This window comes from Lynx canadensis, chromosome A2 (assembly GCF_007474595.2).
Source record: "Lynx canadensis isolate LIC74 chromosome A2, mLynCan4.pri.v2, whole genome shotgun sequence".
Lineage (NCBI taxonomy): Eukaryota > Metazoa > Chordata > Mammalia > Carnivora > Felidae > Lynx > Lynx canadensis.
The window spans coordinates 11,685,293-11,708,674 of NC_044304.2; the positions used below are offsets into that span (position 1 = coordinate 11,685,293).

General features: G+C 44.8%; 2 protein-coding genes across 2 annotated transcripts; both read left to right on the top strand.

Moving 5' to 3' along the window:
* The first annotated feature begins 4,206 nt into the window (after positions 1-4,206).
* On the top strand, positions 4,207-5,218 carry LOC115499834 (olfactory receptor 24-like). Its single transcript, XM_030294037.1, has one exon. It carries the CDS (start codon positions 4,267-4,269, stop codon positions 5,200-5,202), a length of 936 nt encoding a protein of 311 aa, XP_030149897.1. The 5' UTR covers positions 4,207-4,266; the 3' UTR covers positions 5,203-5,218.
* Positions 5,219-21,106: 15,888 nt separating this feature from the next.
* On the top strand, positions 21,107-22,054 carry LOC115499843 (olfactory receptor 10H1). The gene has a single exon (XM_030294047.1). The coding sequence runs from the start codon at positions 21,107-21,109 to the stop codon at positions 22,052-22,054; it is 948 nt and encodes a 315-aa protein (XP_030149907.1).
* Positions 22,055-23,382: the final 1,328 nt, after the last annotated feature.

Genomic DNA, 23,382 nt, shown 5'->3' on the forward strand with positions numbered 1-23,382 from the left:
GAGAACATTCCATTTTAGCTTGGGAACAATGTATGGATTTCTACAGTTATGGATTTCTCTTCAACATTATCCTGGGGGTCCTAGACAAAGCAGTACTATACCTCTCCCCTCCCTCCCCCCAGAAAAAAACCCAAGAAACAAAAGTACTAAAATTTGGGAAAGAAGATACAAAACCATCAGTTTTCACACACGATACCCTTGTTTTCACAGAGACACCAAGGCTGCTGCTCACACCTTTAGAATTTAGAAGTGTGTGCCAAATTTTCTGCATTCAGAGTCGGTATAGAGATTGTGTTTTATGAGCCAAGAGCAAATCGATAGACAAAGAAATATTTGGAAAATATCACACCATTGCACAAAAACGTTAAGTGACCTTCAGAACCACAGACATTCCGATGTCTTTAAGCGAAAAATTAGAGACTATGCATGAAGACACAGGCACTCACTATAGCAGGAATGATAGGATATTACATGTTTAGTGTGGCTCTACCCACATAACAAATACTTAATACATTATAACCATTATTGGTAATAAGATATTTAAAAGTTTCATCATGGAAAACATTGAGTACCACACCTTCCTCTGTCAACCAAGAGGGATGAATCTGAAAAAAGCCACTATTCTTGGGACCAACTATTTTCCCACAGAGGCACGCTCTCTAGACTTAGAGGCACGCTAGGGAGGATGAGCTAATTTTATTCCCTCTAACAAGATTCTCTGGGGATCACGCTTCAGGAGGTCAGAAAGTCTGGTATAAACCTGTTGGTGGTGCCCCTGCTTTGGCTCCCAGAGAAAACATGTTCCTCCTCTACAGTCAGAAGACAATGTGGAGGCAGCAGTGGCCCCTTCCCCCTGGAAACACAACACCCATGGGCTGAGAGGTCCTGGGATTTGCCAGAGGTACAGCAGCCACTGGTCAAGTAAGTGTGTCAAGAAGACAAGCTGTAGAGGCATGGTCTCAGGTTTCAACTTCCTCCCTGGAACTTCTCCTCAAAGGTCGGGGAGCTGCCTGCTCAGTGTTCCCCGCCAAAACTTTAGAGTGCCTGGTGTCATAGCCTCGTGGGTGGACAGGGTGTTTGAGCTGGTCGAGAGAGTGGCCACTAGAGCCAGAGCTCAGGCTGAATTCTAACTCCATGCAGAAGTGAGGTGTGGAGCCTCAGCTGCCTGCCCCATGCACTTGTGGAGGGTTCAGTGGGGGTGCTACATGTCAAGTGGGTTAGCTCAACTGTGGATTTGCGTCAAATAAGCATCACTGTCCTGCTTAAAGTTAGTCAGTTTGGGCAGGTGCTGGGGGAGGAGAGAGCAGGGGTTTCAACCTAGTTCAGCAGTCCTCAATGGAGGGCAATTTCAATCCCTTCCCAAGGGGCCTTGAGATGTTTCTTCTTGTTGCAGCTGGAGTGGAGGGGGGTGCTACTGACCAGGGGTGTTGCTCAATATCCTGCAAATATACACAAGGTGGTCCCCACCACAAAAAATGATCTGGCCCCAAATGTGTGCAGACTCCAGGAAGAGAATCCCTGGGCTTGAGCTGTGAAGTTGGATTGGACCCGGGTCTGCATTTCCACAGGCTCACTGGCTGCTGGGCTGTGGGAGGCGAGAGTGGCCATGGGGAGACCAGGGGATGATAGATCACCCACCTGGGAGTCTGTAGTGAACTTGGGCTGGGAATGAACTTCCTGCTTCTGTCCAAGAGACTAAGATGATGCTTAAAAGTCCACAAATTCAGAATCACTGGGATGTGAGAGGCAGGACAGGAGTGGCAGGCAGTGCCCAGTGCTTGACTTGGTTGTCCAGGTTGTGCACCCCACGGAATGCCACAGTGCAAAAAAACTCCCAGGGCCAACTTCAGCGGCTTTGGCAGGGGGATCCCATTTCAGACCTCGTGAGACGGGATTGCCTGGGGTGGGGGCGGTGTCTGGGAGTGATGTCCAGGAAACAGCAGGATAATCAAGCAGGAATTGGAAAAGAGGTGGATGCTGAGTCAGAAATTCAGAATGAATTTAATCCATTGAATAAAAAGTGCAAGTAAGTATGGAAGACAATTGAGACCGCCCTCTGCCCCCCCACCCCCGCCACCCCATGCCCCCACACTAAGACACCTGCCACCTGTAATATAAAAAAACATTTTCTGGGGTGCCTGGGTGGGTGGCTCCGTTGGTTAACCGTCTGATTCTTGGTTTCGGCTCAGGTCATGAGTTCACAGTTTGAGAGTTCAAGCCCCGTGTTGGGCTCTGCCTTAACAGAGTGGAGCCTGCTTGCAGTTCTCTTTCTGTCTGCCCCTCCTGGGCTCTCTCCCTCTCAAAATACATAAATAAACTTAAAGAACAAAACCCCAAAATAAATATTTTCATACCTCAGATGTACCCTGAACATGCCTTGCCATATGGTATGTGGATTGCAGGGTGAACAGCATGGGGGAGTCCATAGATACAAAAAACAAAAACAAAAACAAAAACAAAAACAAAACACCAGCCAACCCAGATATTCACTCTTTTTCTCAGCCTTCCGTGGATAAAGATGACTGGATAGCTTTGGAGAGTCTATTGTCATTCACAAATGTGTAATGTTGCTCCCAGGGTGAGATTTCTGCCACCCCACCCCCTTAACACCAGGCTTGGCCACTGAAATGTGGGTGGAGGTGAGAGAAGGCTGTTTCCTGGTAAAAGCTCTTTGGAGCCAGCCTACCCTTCACTTTTTCCATTGCTGTGATAACTGGCAGTGCCCCAGACACAGAGGTTTGTCTCTCTGCCTGAGTTCTGGACTGAATTCATCACGAAGCACAGCCATAGCAACCTATGATGGGCCTGCAGCCCGAGAGGGAAATAAACCTTCAGTGCTGTCAGCCACCAAGATTTGGGCGTGTATGTAGCTGGAGTGTACCTTAGCCTAAGTGGACTTAGAGTCAGTGGGCTGCCCAGGGTCCGGGTAACGCAAGCAGTGCCTGGGACATGGGGCCAGAATTTGTGGGCAAATAAAGATTGTCTGTCTCCAACACTGATGCTAAGAAGCATAAAATGAATGAAATTAGCTCCCTTTGGAAATAACCTGCACCAAGATATAATTAATCTGCGCATGCTCTTACAGCCTGACAACGAGACTGATGGAAAAGATACGTGTCCTTGTAACATTTTAGAGTGTGCCTTTAAAAGCAGCTTCTGTAGAGCTCCACATGAATTGTCTCATTTACTCCTCCCAAGAAACTGAGGCTGTGGGAGTGTCTGTCACTGGCTAACACAGCCAATGAGTGTCAGAGATGGTATTCAAACAGGGTCTGTCGGAACCCTTGCTCTCAGCCACTAAGAGGTCTTAATATTCATGAGGTTCAGCATTTTCTGTATTCACCCACCACATCTTCACAACTATGTGGAGCAGCTATTATTATTAGCCTCACTTTAAAGATGAGAAAACTAAGGCACAGAGAAGTTAAGTAACTTGCCTAACTCACACAGCTGGTAAGAGGCAGAGCTAAGATTTAACTCCAGGCTGTCTGCCTTCAGAATTGATGCCCTTAATCACAATTGAAAATATATTAAAAATGAATGAAAAAATAAAAAATAAATAAAGAATATTTTCATTTTAATTTTTTTAAGTCTATTTATTTATATTGAGAGAGACAGAGAGAGCATGAGCTGGGGAGGGGCACAGAGAGGAAGAGAGGAAGAATCCCAAGCAGGCTCCATGCGCAGACCCCGACACAGGGCTCGAACCCATGAACTGTGAGATCATGACCTGAACTGAAGTCAAGAGTTGGATGTCCAAGTGACCAGGCGCCTTTATTTTTATTATTTTTTAAAACAAGTCTTGGAAATAGTATTTTATTTAGGCTATTTATTTGGTTTATTTCTTCCCCTATCTTTCGTGAGTCATAATTGGCAGGTAAAAATGTATATAATTAGGGTATACAACTTGATACTTTGATATGTGCCTAACTGTGAAATAGTCACCACGATCAAGCTAATTAACATATATCACTCTTTATCTTGATAGCATCACTGGAAACTCCCAGTAATAAAAATAACTGTCCACATTACGTGTTAGGTATGGATTTAAGGCCCTTGTACACAGCTTTATCACTTAATTCTTGTAATGATCCTAAGAGGTTAGAATTATTAGTTCCTTAAGCACATGAGGAAACAGGCTCAGAGGGGTTAGTGAGAGGAACCCTGAAGGCTGGGTGGGAAGGACAGTAAGGCGATGATCCATTTCTTCCTCCAGAGTCCACTCACTGTTGACGCCCTTGTTTCTGGCCTCAGAACTGCCCGGATATGGAGAATCAGACCCGAGTCTTCGAATTCATCCTCCTCGGCCTCTCCGAGCAGCCCCTACAGCAGCAGGTGCTCATTGGTATGGCCTGCAGCCTGTATCTGATCGGATGCATGGGGAATCTGCTCACCATCCTGGCCATCCTCTTGGACCCTCACCTCCACAGCCCCATGTACTTCTTCCTCAGCAACTTGTCTCTTCTGGACATCTGTTTTACCTCCACCACCGTCCCCAAGATGCTGGTGAACTATCTGTGCAGACACAGCACCATCTCCCCCCAGGCTTGCCTGGCCCAGATGTATTTCTTCATTGCCTTTGGGGCAGCGGAAAGCATCCTTCTCTCAGTCATGGCTTATGACCGCTACCTGGCCATCTGCTGCCCGCTGCGCTACATGACGATCATGAACGTCCTTCGTTGTGCCTTGCTAGTGACCGTGCCCTGGACCTCAGCAAACCTCATCTCCATGGTCCATACCATCCTGATGACCCGCTTGTCCTTTTGCACCAATAGGATCCCACACTTTTTCTGTGACATTAATGCCTTGATCAAGCTTTCCTGTTCCAACGCGCAAGTCAACGAGATGTTGATGCTGGTCCTTGGGGGTTCGGTGGTTCTGATGTCTTTTGTGTGTATCATGGCCTCCTATACACCTATTGCTGCGGCTGTGTGGAAGGTGCCCTCAGCCCAGGGGAAGTGGAAAGCTTTCTCTACCTGTAGCTCTCACCTTTGTGTCATCTCTCTCTTCTATGGGACTATTATTGGGGTCTACTTCAACCCTGTGTCCACACACACCACCCAGAGGGACATGGTAGCCACAGTGATGTACACCATGGTCACCCCCATGCTGAACCCCTTCATCTACAGCCTTCGGAACCGCGATCTGAAGGGTGCCCTCAGGAAACTTCTTAAAGGAAACCACTTGGCTAAGCCTCTTTGAAGACTCTTTTTAGACCCTTTTTAGACCCAATTCCTTTTGAAATAAACTAATTTTTTCCCAATTTTTGAACTCAGGGTGTTTTTCCCCTTTTTTATTTTTTACATTAAAAAATTTTTAATGCTTTATTTATTTTTGAGAAAGAGAGAGACAGTGTGAACAGGGAAGAGGCAGAGAGAGAGAGAGGGAGACACAGAATCTCAAGCAGGCTCTAGGCTCTGAGCTGTCAGCACAGAGCCCAACGTGGAGCTTGAACCCATGAACTGCGAGATCATGACCTCAGCTGAAGTTGGACACTTAACCCACTGAGCCACCCAGGCGCCCCATTTTCCCTTTTTTTTTAAAGGTAGAAACCAAGTTTTAGTCTTCATGTAAGCATTTTATTTTTTGTTGAATTATTTGACATAGAACATTATGTAAATTGAGGTTGTACATGTTCATTCAATACATTTATATATTGTAATATGATTGCCAGTATAGCAATATTTAGCACCTCTATCACATTACATAATTACCCTTTCTTGTTAATGGCTGAGATAATTAAGTAGTCTTTTAGCAAGTTTGATGATTGTAGTATAATATTGTCTATATTCATTACACTGTGCATTAGACCTGTCTTATTTACCACTCATTGCAAGTTTGTACCCTTAAACAACATCAGTCTTATCCCTGCACCCTCCCTCCCCTGGAAACCACCACTCTATTTTTTCTAGATTCCAAGTGTAAGTAATATTGCACAGTGCATGTTTTTCTCTGACTTATCTCACTTAGCATAATGTACTCACGTCCATCCATGTTGTCACAAAGGCAGGATATCTTCCTATCTCACAGATGAATTATATTCGTGTGTGTGTGTGTGTGTGTGTGTGTGTGTGTATCACCTTTTTTACCCACTCATCCCTTGATGGGCATTTAGGTTGTTTCCATATCCTGGCTATTGTGAATGATGATGCAATAAATAGAGGAGTGCATATATCTCTTCAAGATTTTGTTTTCACTTCTTTTGGGTATATACCTGGAAGTGGAATGGCTGGATTATAGAGTAGACCTGTTTTTATTTTTTGAGGAAACTCCATGTTGTTTTCCATAGTGGTTGGACCAATTTACATTCCCACCAACAGTGCACCAGGGTTTCCTCTTCACTACATCCTCCCTGACACCTGTTGTCTTTTGTCTTTTGAGGTGGTATCTCATTGTGGTTTTGACTTACATTTCCCTGATGTTGAGCATCCTCTCGTGTGCTTGTTGGCCAATTTGATGTCCTCTTTGGAAAAATATCTATTTAGTTTGCCCCCCCTCCCATTTAAGTTGGATTGTTTGTGTTTTTGTCATTAAGTTGTATGAGTTCTTTACACATTTTGGGTTAACGTTTATCCAATATACGGTTTGCAAAATTTTTCTCCCAATTTTTTGATTGTCTTTTCATTCTGTCAATTGTTCCTTTTCCTGTGCAGAAGTCTTTGAGTTTGCTGATTTTTGCTTTTTCTGTTTATGCTTTTGGTGTCATATCTAATAAATCATTGCCGAGACCCATGTTGAGGGGCTTCTTCTAAGAGTTTTATGGTATTGAGTCTTATGCTTAAGTCTTTGATCCATTTCAAGTTAATTTTTGTGAGTGGTGTGAAATAGAGTTCCCATTTCATTGTTTCGTGTGGCTTATCCAGTTTCCACACACCATCTGTTGAAGAGAGTATCCTGTCTCCATTGGATGTTTTTGGCTCCCTTGTTGAATTTTAGTTGAAATTAAAAGCTTTTCATGGTGTTTTTTCTTGGTTCACAGACACAACATTAAAAAAGTATCCCCTTACAAATTTTTGTTAATGTTTATTTTTGAGAGAGAGAGAGAGAGAGAGTATGAGCAGGGGAGGGGCAGAGAGAGAGAGAGAGAGAGAGAGAATCCGAAGCAGGGTCCAGGCTCTGAGCTGTCAGCACAGAGCCCAAAGCAGGGCTCAAACTCATGAACCGTGAGATCATGACCTGAGCTGAAGTCGGACACACCCAGGTGCCCATAAAAAAGGTACCCCCTTTTTCATTCCTTCAATTCTTTTGATGACACCCTGAGAATATTTTGATTTGATGTTACTGTGCCTACAACACTTTCCCCATGACATCCCTTTGGAAAGTGAGAAGGAGGGTCTTTGGCTCAGAGCCTTCAGCAGGCAACAGCAGCTAGCTAGAATTTAAACAATATTCTTTAATTTTTAAGATGTTCTCTTTTTACTCTTATCTTCTGTATCAGTTGTGGTTCAGGTGGAAAAAGATAAAGTGTGCTCCCGCTTGCACACTTATTTATGTCCGATAGTTTGGGTTTTCTATGTACAGTAGTGATCTATTAGGTTCTAATGAAGAACTTTAAAGGCTTAACAACATTCAGTAGAAAAAACCCTACCAAGTAAATAAAAGCATTGCTAGTACCTGAATGTACTTTGACTCAAATAACAGGAATGGGAGATACTGGATCAGACAGATTGCACGTGCTGAGTCAAGAGCAAAACACTGGGATTTCATGATGGTGGGGCACTGGCTTTAAAACCTGACAGACTTGGGTTCAAATTCCCCACTCCCTCATGAATAGGTTGAATGTCTCTTATCTGCTCACTTTCCCTTTGAGTGTGAGTTTTCTCCTTCATGGAGTGCAGGCTGTACAATATCCCTTCTAGCCTGTTGCTGTAAGTCAATTAGCTTCACATCTCAGCACTACTGTTTTCTCACCTGTAAACGGAAGTTAGTAATGGTTCCCCTCTCTCCAGGTGGTCATGAGAATTCTATAAAAAAAACGTAAATCACTTATCAAAGGACTCCGTGCATAATAAGCATTGGACCAATCAGACTTCTGTGGCTCAAAAAAGATAGACATCACAATTTTAAAAAGCTAAAAATGTATTTTTTTTAATTTTTTTAACGTTTTTATTTATTTTTGAGACAGAGAGAGACAGAGCATGAACGGGGGAGGGACAGAGAGAGAGGGAGACACAGAATCCGAAGCAGGCTCCAGGCTCTGAGCCATCAGCCCAGAGCCCGACGCGGGCCTCGAACTTACGGACCGTGAGATCGTGACCTGAGCTGAAGTCGGACACTCAACCGACTGAGCCACCCAGGCGCCCCTAAAAAGCTAAAAATGTATTTTAAATAAACTATCCTTGATCGTCATCAGCAGCGTTTTTTTTTTTTCAAACAAGAGTTGCGAAGTTATTTGTGGAACTGATTTTTAAATGGTTTCAACTCTTTTTCTTTCTTTCTTTCTTTTGTTCTTTCGTTCTTTCTTTCGTTCTTGGAGAGAGAGTGCAAGTGAATGAATAGGGGAGGGGCAGAGGGAGAAGGAGAGAGGATCCCAACCAGCTTCATGCTCAGTGTAGAGCCCAAAATGGGGCTCGATGCCACAACCCTGGTATTATGACATGAACTGAAATGAAGAGTCAGACACTCAACTGACTGAGCCACCTAGGCACTCCTCAACTCTTTTCTTTTTTTTTTTTTAATTTTTTTTTCAACGTTTATTTATTTTTGGGACAGAGAGAGACAGAGCATGAACGGGGGAGGGGCAGAGAGAGAAGGAGACACAGAATCGGAAACAGGCTCCAGGCTCCGAGCCATCAGCCCAGAGCCCGACGCGTGGCTCGAACTTACAGACCGCGAGATCGTGACCTGGCTGCGCCACCCAGGCGCCCCTCAACTCTTTTCTAATGGAGCCAGAAGACACTGAAAAAAAAAACCAACAACCCAGAATTTGAGGCTTTGTCAATTCATGAAGAGTAACAGGATTCAGGATGGAAGAAAACATCAACATTGTAAAATCAAAGATTGTGTGGTGTTTCTGAGAATTATTGCCCACCTTTGTGCCAGATAGAGATATAAAGTGTTTATTTTTAAAGAGAAGACTTACAGAAAGAAACAAGAAAAGACTCCTTGACTGTATCTTTTGTTACTTTGTTTTTACTTTTGAGTTAATCCTTTCAACAAGTTCTACTGTATCTGCTGATGTTTTGTGTTTATCACCTTACCAGACTTTGGAAAACAAAAGTCTTGCCAGAACTGAACTTTGGTGAACAAATCCCATCCCACTTACCTTCTGGATTTCTTTAGGGTAATGATCTTCCTTCTATTTATTCCCAAATCTCTGTCTCTCAGTGAACGTCTTCCCTCACCTCCTGCCTCTGGGTTCACCTCCACTGGTACGTTAGCATTTGCCAGTTTCCGTGTTATAAATCTTGCCCCGTGGCTGAAGCACCCACAGAGATGCACAGTGGCACGCCATTACATCCTAATTCCACAATACACATACAATAGTCATGAAGAGCCCCAAGAGTACAGATAATAGTGAAGTGAAATAAAATAATTGGGAAGTAATGGCTTTTGAACGGTTATTACTATTTTAGAGTTTAGGTTCTAGATTTTATTACTTTTTGACTTGCTCAGTCTTTAAGCAAATTATCTCTAAGAACTTCCAATACTTTCAGATAGAAGGCTCGGTCTCATTATTTGTAGTAATTTGTAGTTTCATAAGACCGTCATCCTTTGGTTTCAGTGCTAAGAACATCAAGTTAACCTCCCCAACAGTGACAGATGTAAGAAGAGGGGCTCAGTCCCAGATTACCCTCATTTATTTAATTTTAAGTTCAGATAGTTTACTTTTAATGACAGCTGTGTTTAACAACTGGCTCACAAAATTCCTGAAAATTTAACAACTGGCTCTTGTGAGGGGGCTTGGGCTGCCTCCAGCACGTCGCTGAACATCTCCCTCTGACCCATATCCTCCAGTCATCTGATCATGTCACTTTCATGATTAAAACTCTGGGTTGACTCCCCCAGACTTCAAGAGGAAGCCATAGCTCCTTAGACCAACACCCCACCTGTGACCCTCTGCCCCCTCTCCTCTGATTGGATGAATTCTTCTCATTCTTTAAGATTCTGGATGCTGGAGCTTTCCTGGTCCTGGCCCCACTGCATGCTGGCTCAGCATCTTAGGACTGTAGCTCTAATAATTTTGCCTTCCTCATCAGACTGTGTACTCCACAGAAGAAGGCATCTGGCTTCCTTCATCTTTGCACCTTGGTGTCAGGTACATAGTAAGTGCTCAATAAATATTTGCATATTTCTGACTTAGTGTGAGCATGTCTTTAAACCCAGACTAGTTCTTTTATGTGTTGCTGCAATAGGTAAGATGCGAATTGTTCAAGTCAAAGTTCTTCCTTCTATCCTAATCATTCCCAAGCTTTAAAATTCCTCCAAAAATTTTAAGGCCATAATTGTTCACATACTTTTATGCTTTACTTCTATAAACCCTTCCAATATGTCTAAATACCCTGGGATTCATTTTTTTTTAATTAACATATTTTTCCTCTTTTTTTTTTTTTTTTTAGTTTGAGAGAGACAGAGAGCATGAAGGGGGAGGGATGGGGAGGGGAGAGAATCTTAAGCAGGCTCCAGGAGCCTGATGTGGGGCTCTATCCTATGATCCTGGGATCATGAGCTGAGCTGAAATCAAGAGTTGGATGCTCAACTGATAGAGCCACCCAGGTGCCCCTGAGTTAACATATTAATATCCTTTGACAAATACTAATACCAGCCCATTACACCAAAGACAACCATTCATACTTTGGTATAAATCAGTGTTGTGAAAAGTCATGGCCTTGAGGGACTGGGACACCAGAAAAGAAGTCCTGGTGGGGAAGGAGAATTGGGAAGTGCACGTATTAGATGTTGCGATATGGAGAAAGCACAGATCTGGTGCACCCCCACCCCCACCCTCATAGAACAGAGGGTTGGCTGGGCCCACTGGACTTTCATGAAGGTAGGAGCCATGTCAAGAATCAGAAGTTCCAGGGTCGTCTAGATGGCTCAGTCAGGTAGGCGTCCGACTTTGGCTCAGGTCATGATCTCACAGTTCATGGGTTCGAGACTCACGTCGGGCTCTGTGCTCATAGCTTGGAGCCTGAAGCCTGCTTCAGATTCTGTGTCTCCCTCTCTCTCTGCCCCTCACCCCCTCACACTCTGTCTCTCTCAAAAATAAATAAATATTTTTTTAAAAGTTAAAAAAAAAAAAAGAATCATAAGTTCCACAAAGGAGAAAGCAAGACCAAAGAGAAGCAGGAAAGGAACAAAACACGGCCTAGAACCTTTTTTACGTTCTTACCTCTGTGCCAAAGGTGTGGGTCAAGGATATGCCAGGTAGACGTAAAGGTATAACAGAAAGGTAACAGAAGGGAATGCAGTATTTATTCCTAAACGGTTTTGCTTAGGTCCGCCCCTGACGGCAGCCTCTGCAATTGACAATGGCATGTATTCAGTGAACACTTACTATGTGAAGCACCGTGGTACGGGCTGGACACACCTGGTGAACAGAGCAGGCCCAATCTTGTGCGTAGGATAGATGACAAGCTGATAAGGCATTTGTAAATACAGACGGATCAGTGATGGGGAAATTATGAGGGCATTCTGGAAACTCAAGGGGCCAAATGACCCAGATCAGAGAGTGTGGAAGGCTTCCAGGGGGTGGAACATCTACCGTCTAACTTGAGGCCCAAAAAAACGAGTAGAAATGAGCCAGGCAAACAAATGATGGGGAAATCCGAGTGTCTCGGTTACCGCCTTTGGTTTGTTCTCTTCCTGCCACTGAGATGCCCTTCTCATCTTTCTCTTGTTCCCAGTATCAACTATTAGTCTCCCTGAGTCACTCCTCTCTGTTCTTCTCATGACAGTGGAGACTCCCTTTGTTGAGAACCTGCTGTGGGTCGCATACTATGCTTTAGGGTTTTATAGGCAGAGTTCATTCAACGCCCTTACTAGGGGGTATGGCTTCACAATCCTGATTGCACAGATGGGAAACTGAGGCAAAGAGAAGCTGGCTGAGACAATTACTCAGAGTCTGCATCCAGCTTGTATTAGCTTGCTAGTGCTTCCATAACAAAGTACTGCAGACTGGGTGTGTTGGATAACAGAAATTTAGTTTCTTACCATTCTGGAGGCTTACTGTTCTGGAAAGGTGGTTTTTTTTCCCCCTGAGGCCTCTCTCCATGGCTGAAAAATGCCATCTTCTCCCTGTGTGTTCACGTGGTCTTTCTGTGTTCAAGTTCCCTCTTTTTTTTTTTTAATTTTTTTTTCAACGTTTATTTATTTTTGGGACAGAGAGAGACAGAGCATGAACGGGGGAGGGGCAGAGAGAGAGGGAGACACAGAATCGGAAACAGGCTCCAGGCTCTGAGCCATCAGCCCAGAGCCTGATGCGGGGCTCGAACTCCCGGACTGCGAGATCGTGACCTGGCTGAAGTCGGACGCTCAACCGACTGCGCCACCCAGGCGCCCCAACCAAGTTCCCTCTTTATAAGGACTCCATTTATATTGAATTAGGGTCTACCCATATGACTTCATTTTGCCTTAACCACTTCTTTAAAGATCCTATCTCCAAATATAGTCACATTCTGATGTACTGGGGGTCAAGACTTGAACATGTGAGTTCTGGGAGGACACAGCTCCCAATATAGCCTTCAAGAGGAGCCAGCCCAAAACGAAGTCTCCAAGCTGACAGATCTGAACAAGCCCATCTCTTCCAAGGTACAGGGAATGAGGTCTTTTGGGTATGACTAGTCCTATGAGTAAGAACCACCTGTTGCTGGATTCTTGCCCTCCCCACTCACACAGGGATCTGTGGCCATGCCACAGATGTTCTGGACTCGCCAGAAAAAGGTTGGCAATTATTCCCCATCCCAGTCTCGTTGTCAGCAGAGACTGTATACCTTTTGTAATGAAAGCCCTAGTCTCCTAGACGATAATGATCGGTGAAAGTTGCAACCACTCCATGAAAGGAAAGGCCAGACACACATCAGAACCCACTGATCAATCCTAGTGCCACTAAAAGTGTATCTGTCGGACGTCACACTCCTGATATCACGCAACAGAGAACACACAACACCCCTTATGAAGTAATGTTGCCTAAAAATTAGAAACTGAATCCAATCAAGCTTCTACCTTTAGCCACTAATAGTTTATGACAGGAAATACAGCAGATAGAGTTTGAGTCTGCCAGGAAGGGACAGAGGGCATTAAAAGTGAGGCCTACTGCACCCAGATTTACAGAACTGAAAGAATCAAGCAATCTACCTAAAGGTGAAATACGGAAAGATTCCCATTAACATCAGAAATTATAAGAATGCCTACTCTCAATATATACCTATATTGAATCCTTATGTTGTACACCTGAAACGAATATAATGTCACAACCTGGTGGGGGATATGGATAATGGGAGAGTCTATGCATGTGCATGGCAGGGGGTTTATAGGAAATCTCTGTACCTCCCTTTTAATTTTGCTAAGAACCTCAAGCTGCTCTAAAAAAAAAAAAAAGTCCTAAAAAATAAGTTAAAACCCAACTTGAAATGTTTTCACAATATTTTGGTAGATTAAAGTTTGAGAGGCTGGCAAACTTTCTCTGTAAATGGACAGACAGTAAATATTTTCAACCTTGCAGGCCACACTATCTCTGTCACAACTACTTAATTCTGCCCCCAGAGCACAAAAATAGCCCTGGTTGATGAATGGGCATGGCTGTGTTCCAATAAAACTTCATGTATAGAAACAGAAAATCTATGACAGTAGTTTTTCAACCCTAAAACTATAGTGTAAAAGCATTAGAAGAAACCAAGGAGAGTGTTCCTGACAGGAACAGTAGTAAGGCACAAGAAACAGAAGGCAAAGGAAAAAGATTGGTAGACAAAATTAGTGCTTAGAATCTCTTCAAAAATGCCTGTAAGAGAATAAGAGGAAGACAATCCAGCAGGAAAATGAAGAAAGGCTTTGGAAAGATATATTAAAAGGAGGAAACTCATATGGTTAATAACCAATGGAGATTTTTTCAACACCACTAGTTATTAGGGGAATGCAAATTAATAAAAAAATTTAATACTTATTTATTTTTGAGAGACAGAGAGAGACAGAGCGCAAGTAGGGGAGGGGCAGAAAGAGGGAGACACAGAATCCGAAGCAGGCTCCAGGCTCTGAGCTGTCAGCACAGAGCCCAACGCGGGGCTCGACCCCATGAGCTGTGAGATCATGACCTGAGCTGAAGTCGGACGCTCAACCGACTGAGCCACCCAGCTGCTTCTAGGGGAATACAAATTAAAGCCACAATGGAAGATCACTTGGCAACCATATTGGCAAAATTAAGTTTTACATGATCAAGCATTAGTGAGGGTGTGGGGAAATAAATCCTCTGACACACAGGTGCTGGGAGCATGAATTAGCACAGCCACTTGGGAGTTTAATTTGGCAATTCTTCTTAAATTTAAGAATCATATTTCCTATGCCCTGATCATCTCACTACTTAATTTGTATCTGATAGTGCCTGTGGATAGTAGATGACATACAAAGGTATGTATTGCATTCTTCCTAATAAAGGTGAAAAATTGTAAGCAGCTGAGGTGCTTATCAGTTAAACATACACTGTGCATATTCATAAAATTGAATATTAAACTGATTTTATAAAAATGGGGTGGTTCTATAGCAGTAGTTCTCACCTAGGGGCGATTTTGACACTGTCTGGAGACATTTTTGTTGTAATTGGGGTGGGGAGGCTACTGGCATCTAGCAGGTAGAGACTTTGGGTGATGATGTAAAACTTCCTGCAATGTACAGGACAACCCCCACCACAATGAATGGCCCAACCCCAAATGTCAATACTGCCAGGGACCGGAGACCTTGGCCTCTATAAACTAACATGGATTTCACTTAACAATGCTGAGGAAAAACAAAAACAAAAACAAACAACAACAACAACACACAAGTGACAGAAAGATATCTATCTTAAACCATAGCAAAAACTCATAAGAGTAATCTTATGGATTTGTGTTTGTTCACATGGTCACATGCATACAAAGGTCTGGAAAGATGCCCATCAAATTCGTCATCATGATTGAATGGGTGGCCATTGCATGACTTTTAGCCTTATTTGTGGCATTTCAATTATTTAATAAGGAGATACAAATAGTTGTGGGTTTTTTGATGTTTTAAATCCTTAAAAAGGACATTTAATTGGGAAAATGACCTGGATAGGGAAAGAAAAATGAAGATCAAGAGGGCACATTAGGCAGACTCTTTGGCCCCAGTGGGCCGTGGCAGGGTTACTCTCCTGTCAACATCAGAAGCCAGGGCCCCAAATTCCAAATTTGCAGAGAATTAGACTCTACTTGAGTCCCTGAGAAGCTCAGGTAATTGACTTACTCCTGGCAGGCAGGGAGGGAAGGAAAGTGAGGACATACTCTCTCTGAGGTTGCCCCCTCCCTTATAGGGTCCCAAGGGGTTCCAGCATCCCATCCAGCAGAGGCAGAGGCGGTAGGACCACAGTGAGAGAAGGTGGCAGGTGGGAGCCGAGGCGGCATAAATAATGGTGGTCATGCTCAGGTAAACTCCCCTGCCTAGCTGGCAGGCTCAGAGTGGAAACTCCTTGCCTTGCCGCCCAGCCCTCACCTATACAACCCTTATCTTCAGAGAAAGACTAACTCAGGACCTCCTGCTGGAGTGAGTCAGAGACAGATGCAGAGCCTTGACCCCAGGTGAGTCACCTTCCCCACGTTCCACCTGGATAGGAGAGACCTGTGGAACCAGCATCTGTCCTAGACTCAGCGAAGCTACCGTGTTTACATAATCCTTTGTACAGTTTGAGTCTATGGCATGTGGGCAGGTGGGGTTCCTCTTCCTAGCTTCAAGACAGTGGGATGATTGCTCTACAGGCATTATCTTTTTTTGGAGCTCACATTGCCTTAGAGGGAGGCTCATCGGATAGGTGAGAAACTGAGGCTCAGAGACAGAAGAGCTGCCACTCAAAGTTAGCCAGGATACCTGTCTGGCTTTTCACCTCTCTCCTCTCTGTCCTGCCCAGAAACAAATAGTAAAGGACCAGGGAGAGGCAGAGAAAAGACAGAGATAGGAGGATTCAGGATTGAGAGGCTCCTCCAGCCACCTCCGGGGGTGTAAACAATCAGGGAGGCCCTAGGGACAGATGGAGTGATGGTGAGGAGTTAAGGATGAAAAGAGGGAGAGACAAGGCAGGTAGGAGATGGCTGAGGTGGGAAGGAGGATGCAGGGAAGGGAAACCAAGGAGGTTCACTAAAAGGAGACAGCCAGGATGGGGGCAGACAGGTAAGGCAAGATGGAGGTCTGAGTGACAAGAGAGGCCTAGCCTGTGGTTCTCAGAAGGGGCACTTCTTTCCTCCAAGAGGCATATGACAATGTGCGAAGATACTTTTGGTTATCACAACTGAGAGATGCTACTGGCATCTGTTGGGTACCAGAGATGCACCTCAACATCCTGCAAAACACACACAGTCCCCACCATGAAGAGTGATCCAGCCCCAAATGTCCCTAATGCTGAAGTCAGGAGACCTGGCCCTAGGGGTGTATGTGGGCAGGAGAAGGCCCCATCTTTGCTTTGTCTATGTTCCAGTTAGCCAGATCACACACACACTCTCTCTCTCTGGGCCTGTTTGGTTTACTTACAGAGGAATTCTCCAGGTGGTTTCCTAGTAGATCAATGCCAGGAGGGTTTTAGTTACCCTCTCTGCTGTCCTGGACCCACACCTATAATGGCTTCTTTTTTACTTAAAAAAATTAATGGGATTCACATTTTAGAGCAGTTTTAGGTTTATAAAAAAATGAGCAGATGGTGCAGAGAATTCTTTTTTAAAAAACATATATTTATTTATTTTGAGAAAAAGGAAGAAAGAAGGGGAGGGGCAGAGGGAGAAAGAGAGAGAGTCCCAAGCAGGCTCTGCCCTGTCAGCGTAGAGCCCCACACAGGGCTCAATCTCACAACCATGAGATTATGACCTGTGCCGAAATCACGAGTTGGATGCTCAACCAACTGAGCCACCCCGGCACCCCAGATAGTGCAGAGAATTATTTAAAAATTTTTTTAATGTTTATTTATTTTTGAGAGGGAGACAGAGTGCGAGAGGGGAAGGGGTAGAGAGGGAGGGAGACACAGAATTCGAAGCAGGCTCCAGGCTCTGAGCTGTCAGCACAGAGCCCGATGCGGGGTTCAAACCCACGACCGGCAAGATCATGACCTGAGCCAAAGTCAGTCGCTTAACCAATGGAGCCACCCAGGCATCCCAGATAGTGCAGTGAATTCTTATAGATGCTCTCTCTCCCTGCACCCAATATTTCCCATTAATATCCTGCATTAGTGAGGTGCCTCTGTTAAAGTTGCTGAGCTAATATTGGCACATTATTAAGAAAGGCCCACAGTTTACATTAGGTTTTGCTGTTTGTATTGTACATTCTATGAGTTTTGACAAATGCACAGCATCAGGTATCCACCATTACAAGAGTTCACCAGCTTAACTACCATTGTCCCCAAATCCGAGTTCCACCCATTTGTCCCTTGCTCTCTCTGCCACTGAGCCACTGGCAACCACCAATCTTTTCACTGTGTCCATAGTTCAGCCTTTTCCAGAAAGAACGGGCACCCTTCTAACCGCATTCTGCACCCCCATCATTCCAGAGGGTGATATATGCAGCCCTGGGCCACCTCCTCAGGACATGGTGACTTCTTGTCTTCTCATACATCCTCTCCCTTTTTTGAGATCTTAACTGATACAGGGAGGGAGTGTGTGAATTGTCCAGCATGGGGAAGCTGACATTTCCCCGATCCTGGGAGTGGCCTCTGGCATTCATTAACAGCCACCAGTAAGTGGTGAATATGACAGAGAGGTTAGGAAGAGAGAAGCTTTGAGGTCATTCAAACGTGGGTTCAGATTCTGGCTTCCCTATTTCAGAGCCATGGTCCCTTGGGCAAGTGATGTGTCCTCTGTGGGATTTAGCAGCCACATCTATAAAATGGGGATCATAGCAGGTACCTTATAATGTTGGAGTAAAGATTAAATACAAAACACATGAGCATAGGTGTTGCGTCGATAGAACACATCTAACAAAGGGTAGCTATTCTCATCGAGAACTCAAAATCCAGTGCCAGAGACAGTCACACCTCCAGCATGACACATTATGATGAGGGTCATGATAAAGTTAGGATCAAGGAGTTTTAAACTCATTCAAGAGTCATTGTTTTGGAAGCAGGCAGGAATGAGTGATTAAATCTGCTTTGGGAAGAGAATGTCCGGGAGGACATTTAAATGGAATCTTAAAGATAAACAGGCATTTGCTGGGCGGAGAAGGGAAGGAACCAAGACTGGGGAGCATGCCAAAAAATTGTAACTGCAGCCTCTAGGTCATTGGTTCTCCACTGGGGTTGACTTTGGCAATGCCTGGAGACATTTTTTGTTGTCACGGGGGCTGGTAGTGGCCAAGGATGCAGCTAAACACTTTACAGTGCACAGAACACCCACCCCCCTCCCCATAGCAGAGAATGATCTGGTTCCCAAAGTCAAGAGTCCCACAGTTGAGAAACCTTGCTCTAGATGTTGGAGACCCATCGGAGGTTTGTGAGCACAATCCACATGACCCTGCTCTCACCCATTCAGCCTCTTCTCAGAGGCTCTGGTTTCCATGTTGTTGACCTTTGACTCATCCCTCTGAGATCTCAGAGTGGCAGGACTGACTGGGGGGTTGTTGGAGACACAATCCTGGGGACCTACTGGCAGGTGATGCCCCAAAAGTGGAGAAAGGATACGAGGGGCTCCAGGGAAGGGAAACCAAGAAACTCTGGAAACTGGTGATATTTGGGGAATGCAGCCTCCAGTCACCAATGCAGCTGTTCCCTTCTTTATTTCTCACTACTAGCCTGTCAGGGCTTGATCAGGGACCTGCACCCACCTAATAGGGCACTTACTACTTTTTTCCCCTATTTTTTTTTTATTGCCGTAGAATACGCATAACATAAAATTTGCCATTTTAGCCTTTTTATAGCATACAGTTCAGTGCCATTAATTACATTCACAGTGTTGTGAACCAACCACCTCTGTCTGGTTCCAGAGCTTTCTCATCAACCCAAAAAGAAACCCTGTGTTCGTTAGCAGTCATTCCCCATTCTCCCTCCACAGCCCCTGGCAACCACTGATATGCTTTAAAACACCTACATAAATGAATATTCATAGCACCACTATTCACAACAGTGAAAAGTGGAAACAACCCAAATGTCCATTAAGCAGTGAGTAAATAGACAATATGTGGTTTATCCATACAACAGAGTACTGGTCAACCATGGAAAAGCAACCAGGTTCTCAGAATGTTACATGCTATAATGTGGGTGAGCCTCAAAAACAGTACACAGAACGAAAGAAGCCAGACCCCAAAGGCCACATACTGTATGATTTCATTTCGATGAATGTCCAGAACAGGCAAATAGAGATGGAAAGCAGATTGGGGATTTATAGCCTTTAAAACTTTATACTGCCTAATAAAAAAGATCATTTAAAAATGGTGAAGTTATTCATGAAGAGACACTGAAATCTCATGAAATTGAAGTTATTTGCTGATCACAGACTATGTACATTTGCTCACTTAGTGTGTTGATTTAATTTTTATAGGGAGCACTTGCTGGGTGTCAGGTCACATCCCAAGAATAACTGATTTATTTCTCAAAACAATGCTGAGGGAGGCAGGGGAACATGGAGGTACAGAGAGATGAAGAGACATGCTCACTTTTACACAGTTGGCAGAACAAGAATTCAGGTTGGCTCCCACGTCCCTTTGTCGGATGTCCATGTTGCATTGTCCTAGAACATACGGATGTGCCTCATGAGAGCAGAAAAACACCCAGAGTGTTACTTCTACACAGCCTCTTACCTCTCACTCCCTAAAGAGATACCTCCAGAGAAAGAATCTGATTTGTATTAAGTTAGAGATGCCTGCCAGTCCAAGGATTATAGACATGGGGTAGGGGTGTCTTGTGGTCACTGAGCTATGTGAAGAACAGGATTTATCAGAAGGCAGTAGAAGGATACAATGACAATGGCTGGAAGCTCCAGGGGAGGAATGTTTTCATTCTGGGAGGCAACCCAGAAGGATAGTGAAAGGCACAGTCTTTAGAGACAGCCAGGCACAGGTTCAAGTCTTAGCTCTGCCATTTTGACAGCTTCACCTAGAGCAAGTTGCCTAACTTCCATGCACACCAATATTCTCGTGAGTCTGCTCAAGATGCTCAAAATGCAGGTGATAAAAACAGCACCTCTGTTACTAGGTTAATGAGAGGGTTAAATCTTTTTTTTTAATGTTTTTTTTTATTTATTTTTGCAACAAAGAGAGACAGAACATGAGCAGGGGAGGGCCAGAGAGAGAGGGAGACACAGAATCGGAAGCAGGCTCCAGGCTCTGAGCTGTCAGCACAGAGCCCGATGCGGGGCTCGAACCCACAGACTGTGAGATCATGACCTGAGCCGAAGTCGGACGCCCAACCGATGAACCACCCAGGCACCCCGAGAGGGTTAAATCTTAAGAGGCACAGAGTGGGAACTCAGTCAGTGTGTTAACCTTAAAAATACAAACCCAGTTATTTTACCAGCAAAAGATGTGTTTATTCAGAAATAAAATGGAACCACAATCCAGCGCAAATAGGCCACCACAAAACCAGAGGCAGGTGGGAACAAAGGAAAGGTAGACTTTTTAAGGAGAAAAGGGGTAAGTTGGAAAGGCTGTTATAAAAAGTCCATTAGAATAAACCGAGAGTTCAAAGTATGGTGGCTTCTCACTGGGAGCGTGGGGAGTAGTAGCCACTCCCAAGGTCAAGTCCATCTCTTCCTGTCCTTGTCAAGTTTGCAATGGACTAGGAGGGACAGGGTGTGAGCTCTCTTCCTGCCAAAACCTCTGACTGCATTTTAGTGAGGTTTCCCACTGCTAATTTTTACAAATGCCAGCTGTCATTGATCGGGGCACCCTCTTGAGCAGACCCCGGGATGGGGAAGACCTTCTCCACCAAGTAGCTGAGCTCTGTCTCTCACACTTCGCCCCAGGCACAGTCTCCATGCAGAAAGGCAATTTCTCAGCAGGGACTGAATTCATCCTCGTGGGCTTCTCCACCTTCCCCCACCTTCAGATGATGTTCTTCCTGTTGTTCCTGCTCATGTACCTGTTCACGCTGCTGGGGAACCTGCTCATCATGGCCACAGTCTGGAGCGAGCGCAACCTGCACACGCCCATGTACCTCTTCCTGTGCGCCCTGTCCACCTCCGAGATCCTCTACACCTTGGCCATCACCCCGCGCCTGCTGGCCGACCTGCTCTCCACCCGCCGCACCATCACCTGGGCGGCCTGTGCCAGCCAGATGTTTTTCTCCTTCACGTTCGGCTTCACCCACTCCTTCCTGCTCACCGTCATGGGCTACGACCGCTACGTGGCCATCTGCCACCCCCTGCGCTACAATGTGCTCATGAGCCCCCGCGGCTGTGCCTGCCTGGTGGCCTGGTCCTGGGTAGGTGGCTCGGTCATGGGGCTGGTGGTGACCACGGCCGTTTTCCACCTCACCTTCTGTGGACCCAATGAGATCCACCATTTTGCTTGCCACGTGCCCCCTCTCTTGAAGCTGGCCTGTGGAACTGATGTACCAGTAGTGGCCAAGGGTGTGGGGCTGGTGTGCATCATGGCCCTGCTGGGCTGCTGTCTCCTCATCCTCCTCTCCTATGCCTTCATCGTGGCCACCATCTTGAGGATCCCCTCAGCTGAGGGCCGGCACAAGGCCTTCTCCACCTGTGCGTCCCACCTCACTGTGGTCATTGTGCACTACGGCTTTGCCTCTGTCATCTACCTGAAGCCCAAGGGTCCCCAGTCTCTGGAAGGAGACACCCTGATGGGCATCACCTACACGGTCCTCACCCCCTTCCTCAGCCCCATCATCTTCAGTCTCAGGAACAAGGAGCTGAAGACAGCCATGACCAAGACCTTCCTCAGAAAACTCTACCCAGAAAAAATATGATGATCAGGAAGGAATTACTTGGAAACAGCTAAGTTGGGTTACCAAGTTAGAAATTGCACCCTTGAGGGGCACCTGGGTGGCTCAGTTGGTTGACCACCTGACTCATGATCTCAGGTCAGGTCTTGATCTCAGGGTCTTGAGTTCAAGCACGACATTGGGCTCCATGCTGGGTGTGGAGTCTACATTAAAAAAAAAAAGAGGAAAAAGAAATGGCACCTTGTAAACATGTAATAACCTATATTTATCTGATGCTTTAAGGTTTACAAGGACCCTTAAAGGCAACATCCAAATGCACACACAATGGTTAATCAGCATCAAGAGTATATTCAGAGTGGAAAGATGTATAAGATGATGACACAGAGAAAATCAGATTTCATGATTCTCATCTGCTGCATGACATTTTATCAGGCGGCCTCAAACCTGGGATCTGTTCTTCTCCTGACAGCAGCCAGAGTGGTCTAATTAGTCCCACTACCATTAGTCCACACTGCTAGGAGAAATGGAAGATGTCGGGTCCCCACCTTCTACTAGGCAGTAATGGGTACCTCCAACATGGATTTTGTAAGGCTACAAAAAACTAAGCCAGATTATAGCCGAGGAGAGCAAATCACCCTAAATTTCAGCATTGCACAGATCTGTACAATAACAGTTAGAAACAGTAACAGAGCAGACTCACAGATAAAGTCAAGGAAACCTCTACATTTCAAGTGTGAATCTTGAGCAGCTGCAGGGACACAGAGAAGTCTCTATAATAAGTCCCACCATGAGACATCGCCTGCTGTGTTAGAGAGTGATGTGACACATGGGCCAGTGTGGAACTCTTTGTTGAGCCACATTGAGTTCAGAGTTCAGGATAAAAGTGTATCTCATGATCAGACCAGCTAAATGCTTCCCTGTGGCCATGAGGGGGATTTAAGGTTGATCATACTACATAGTATTTATACTTTGTTGAAAATAAGTGTATTCAAGAGAATGACAAATACTGTATAATATCATTTATATGCAAAGCCTAAAAAAGCTGAACTCATAAAAACGAAGAGTAGAATCATTGGTTACCAGGGACTGAGGGGTGAGGGAACTGGGGAGATGTTGTTTAGGGGTATAAATTTGCAACCAGTAGATATATAAGTGCTGGAGGTCTCATGCACAGCATAATGATTATAGGTGACAATATTGTATCAGTAACTTCAAAGTCCCTAAGGGGCTAGATCTTAATTGTCCCAACCACAAAAATGAAATGATGATTATGTGACATGATAGAGGTGTTAGCTAATGCTACAGTGGCAAGCATATTGCAATATATAAATGCATCAAATCAATACACTGTA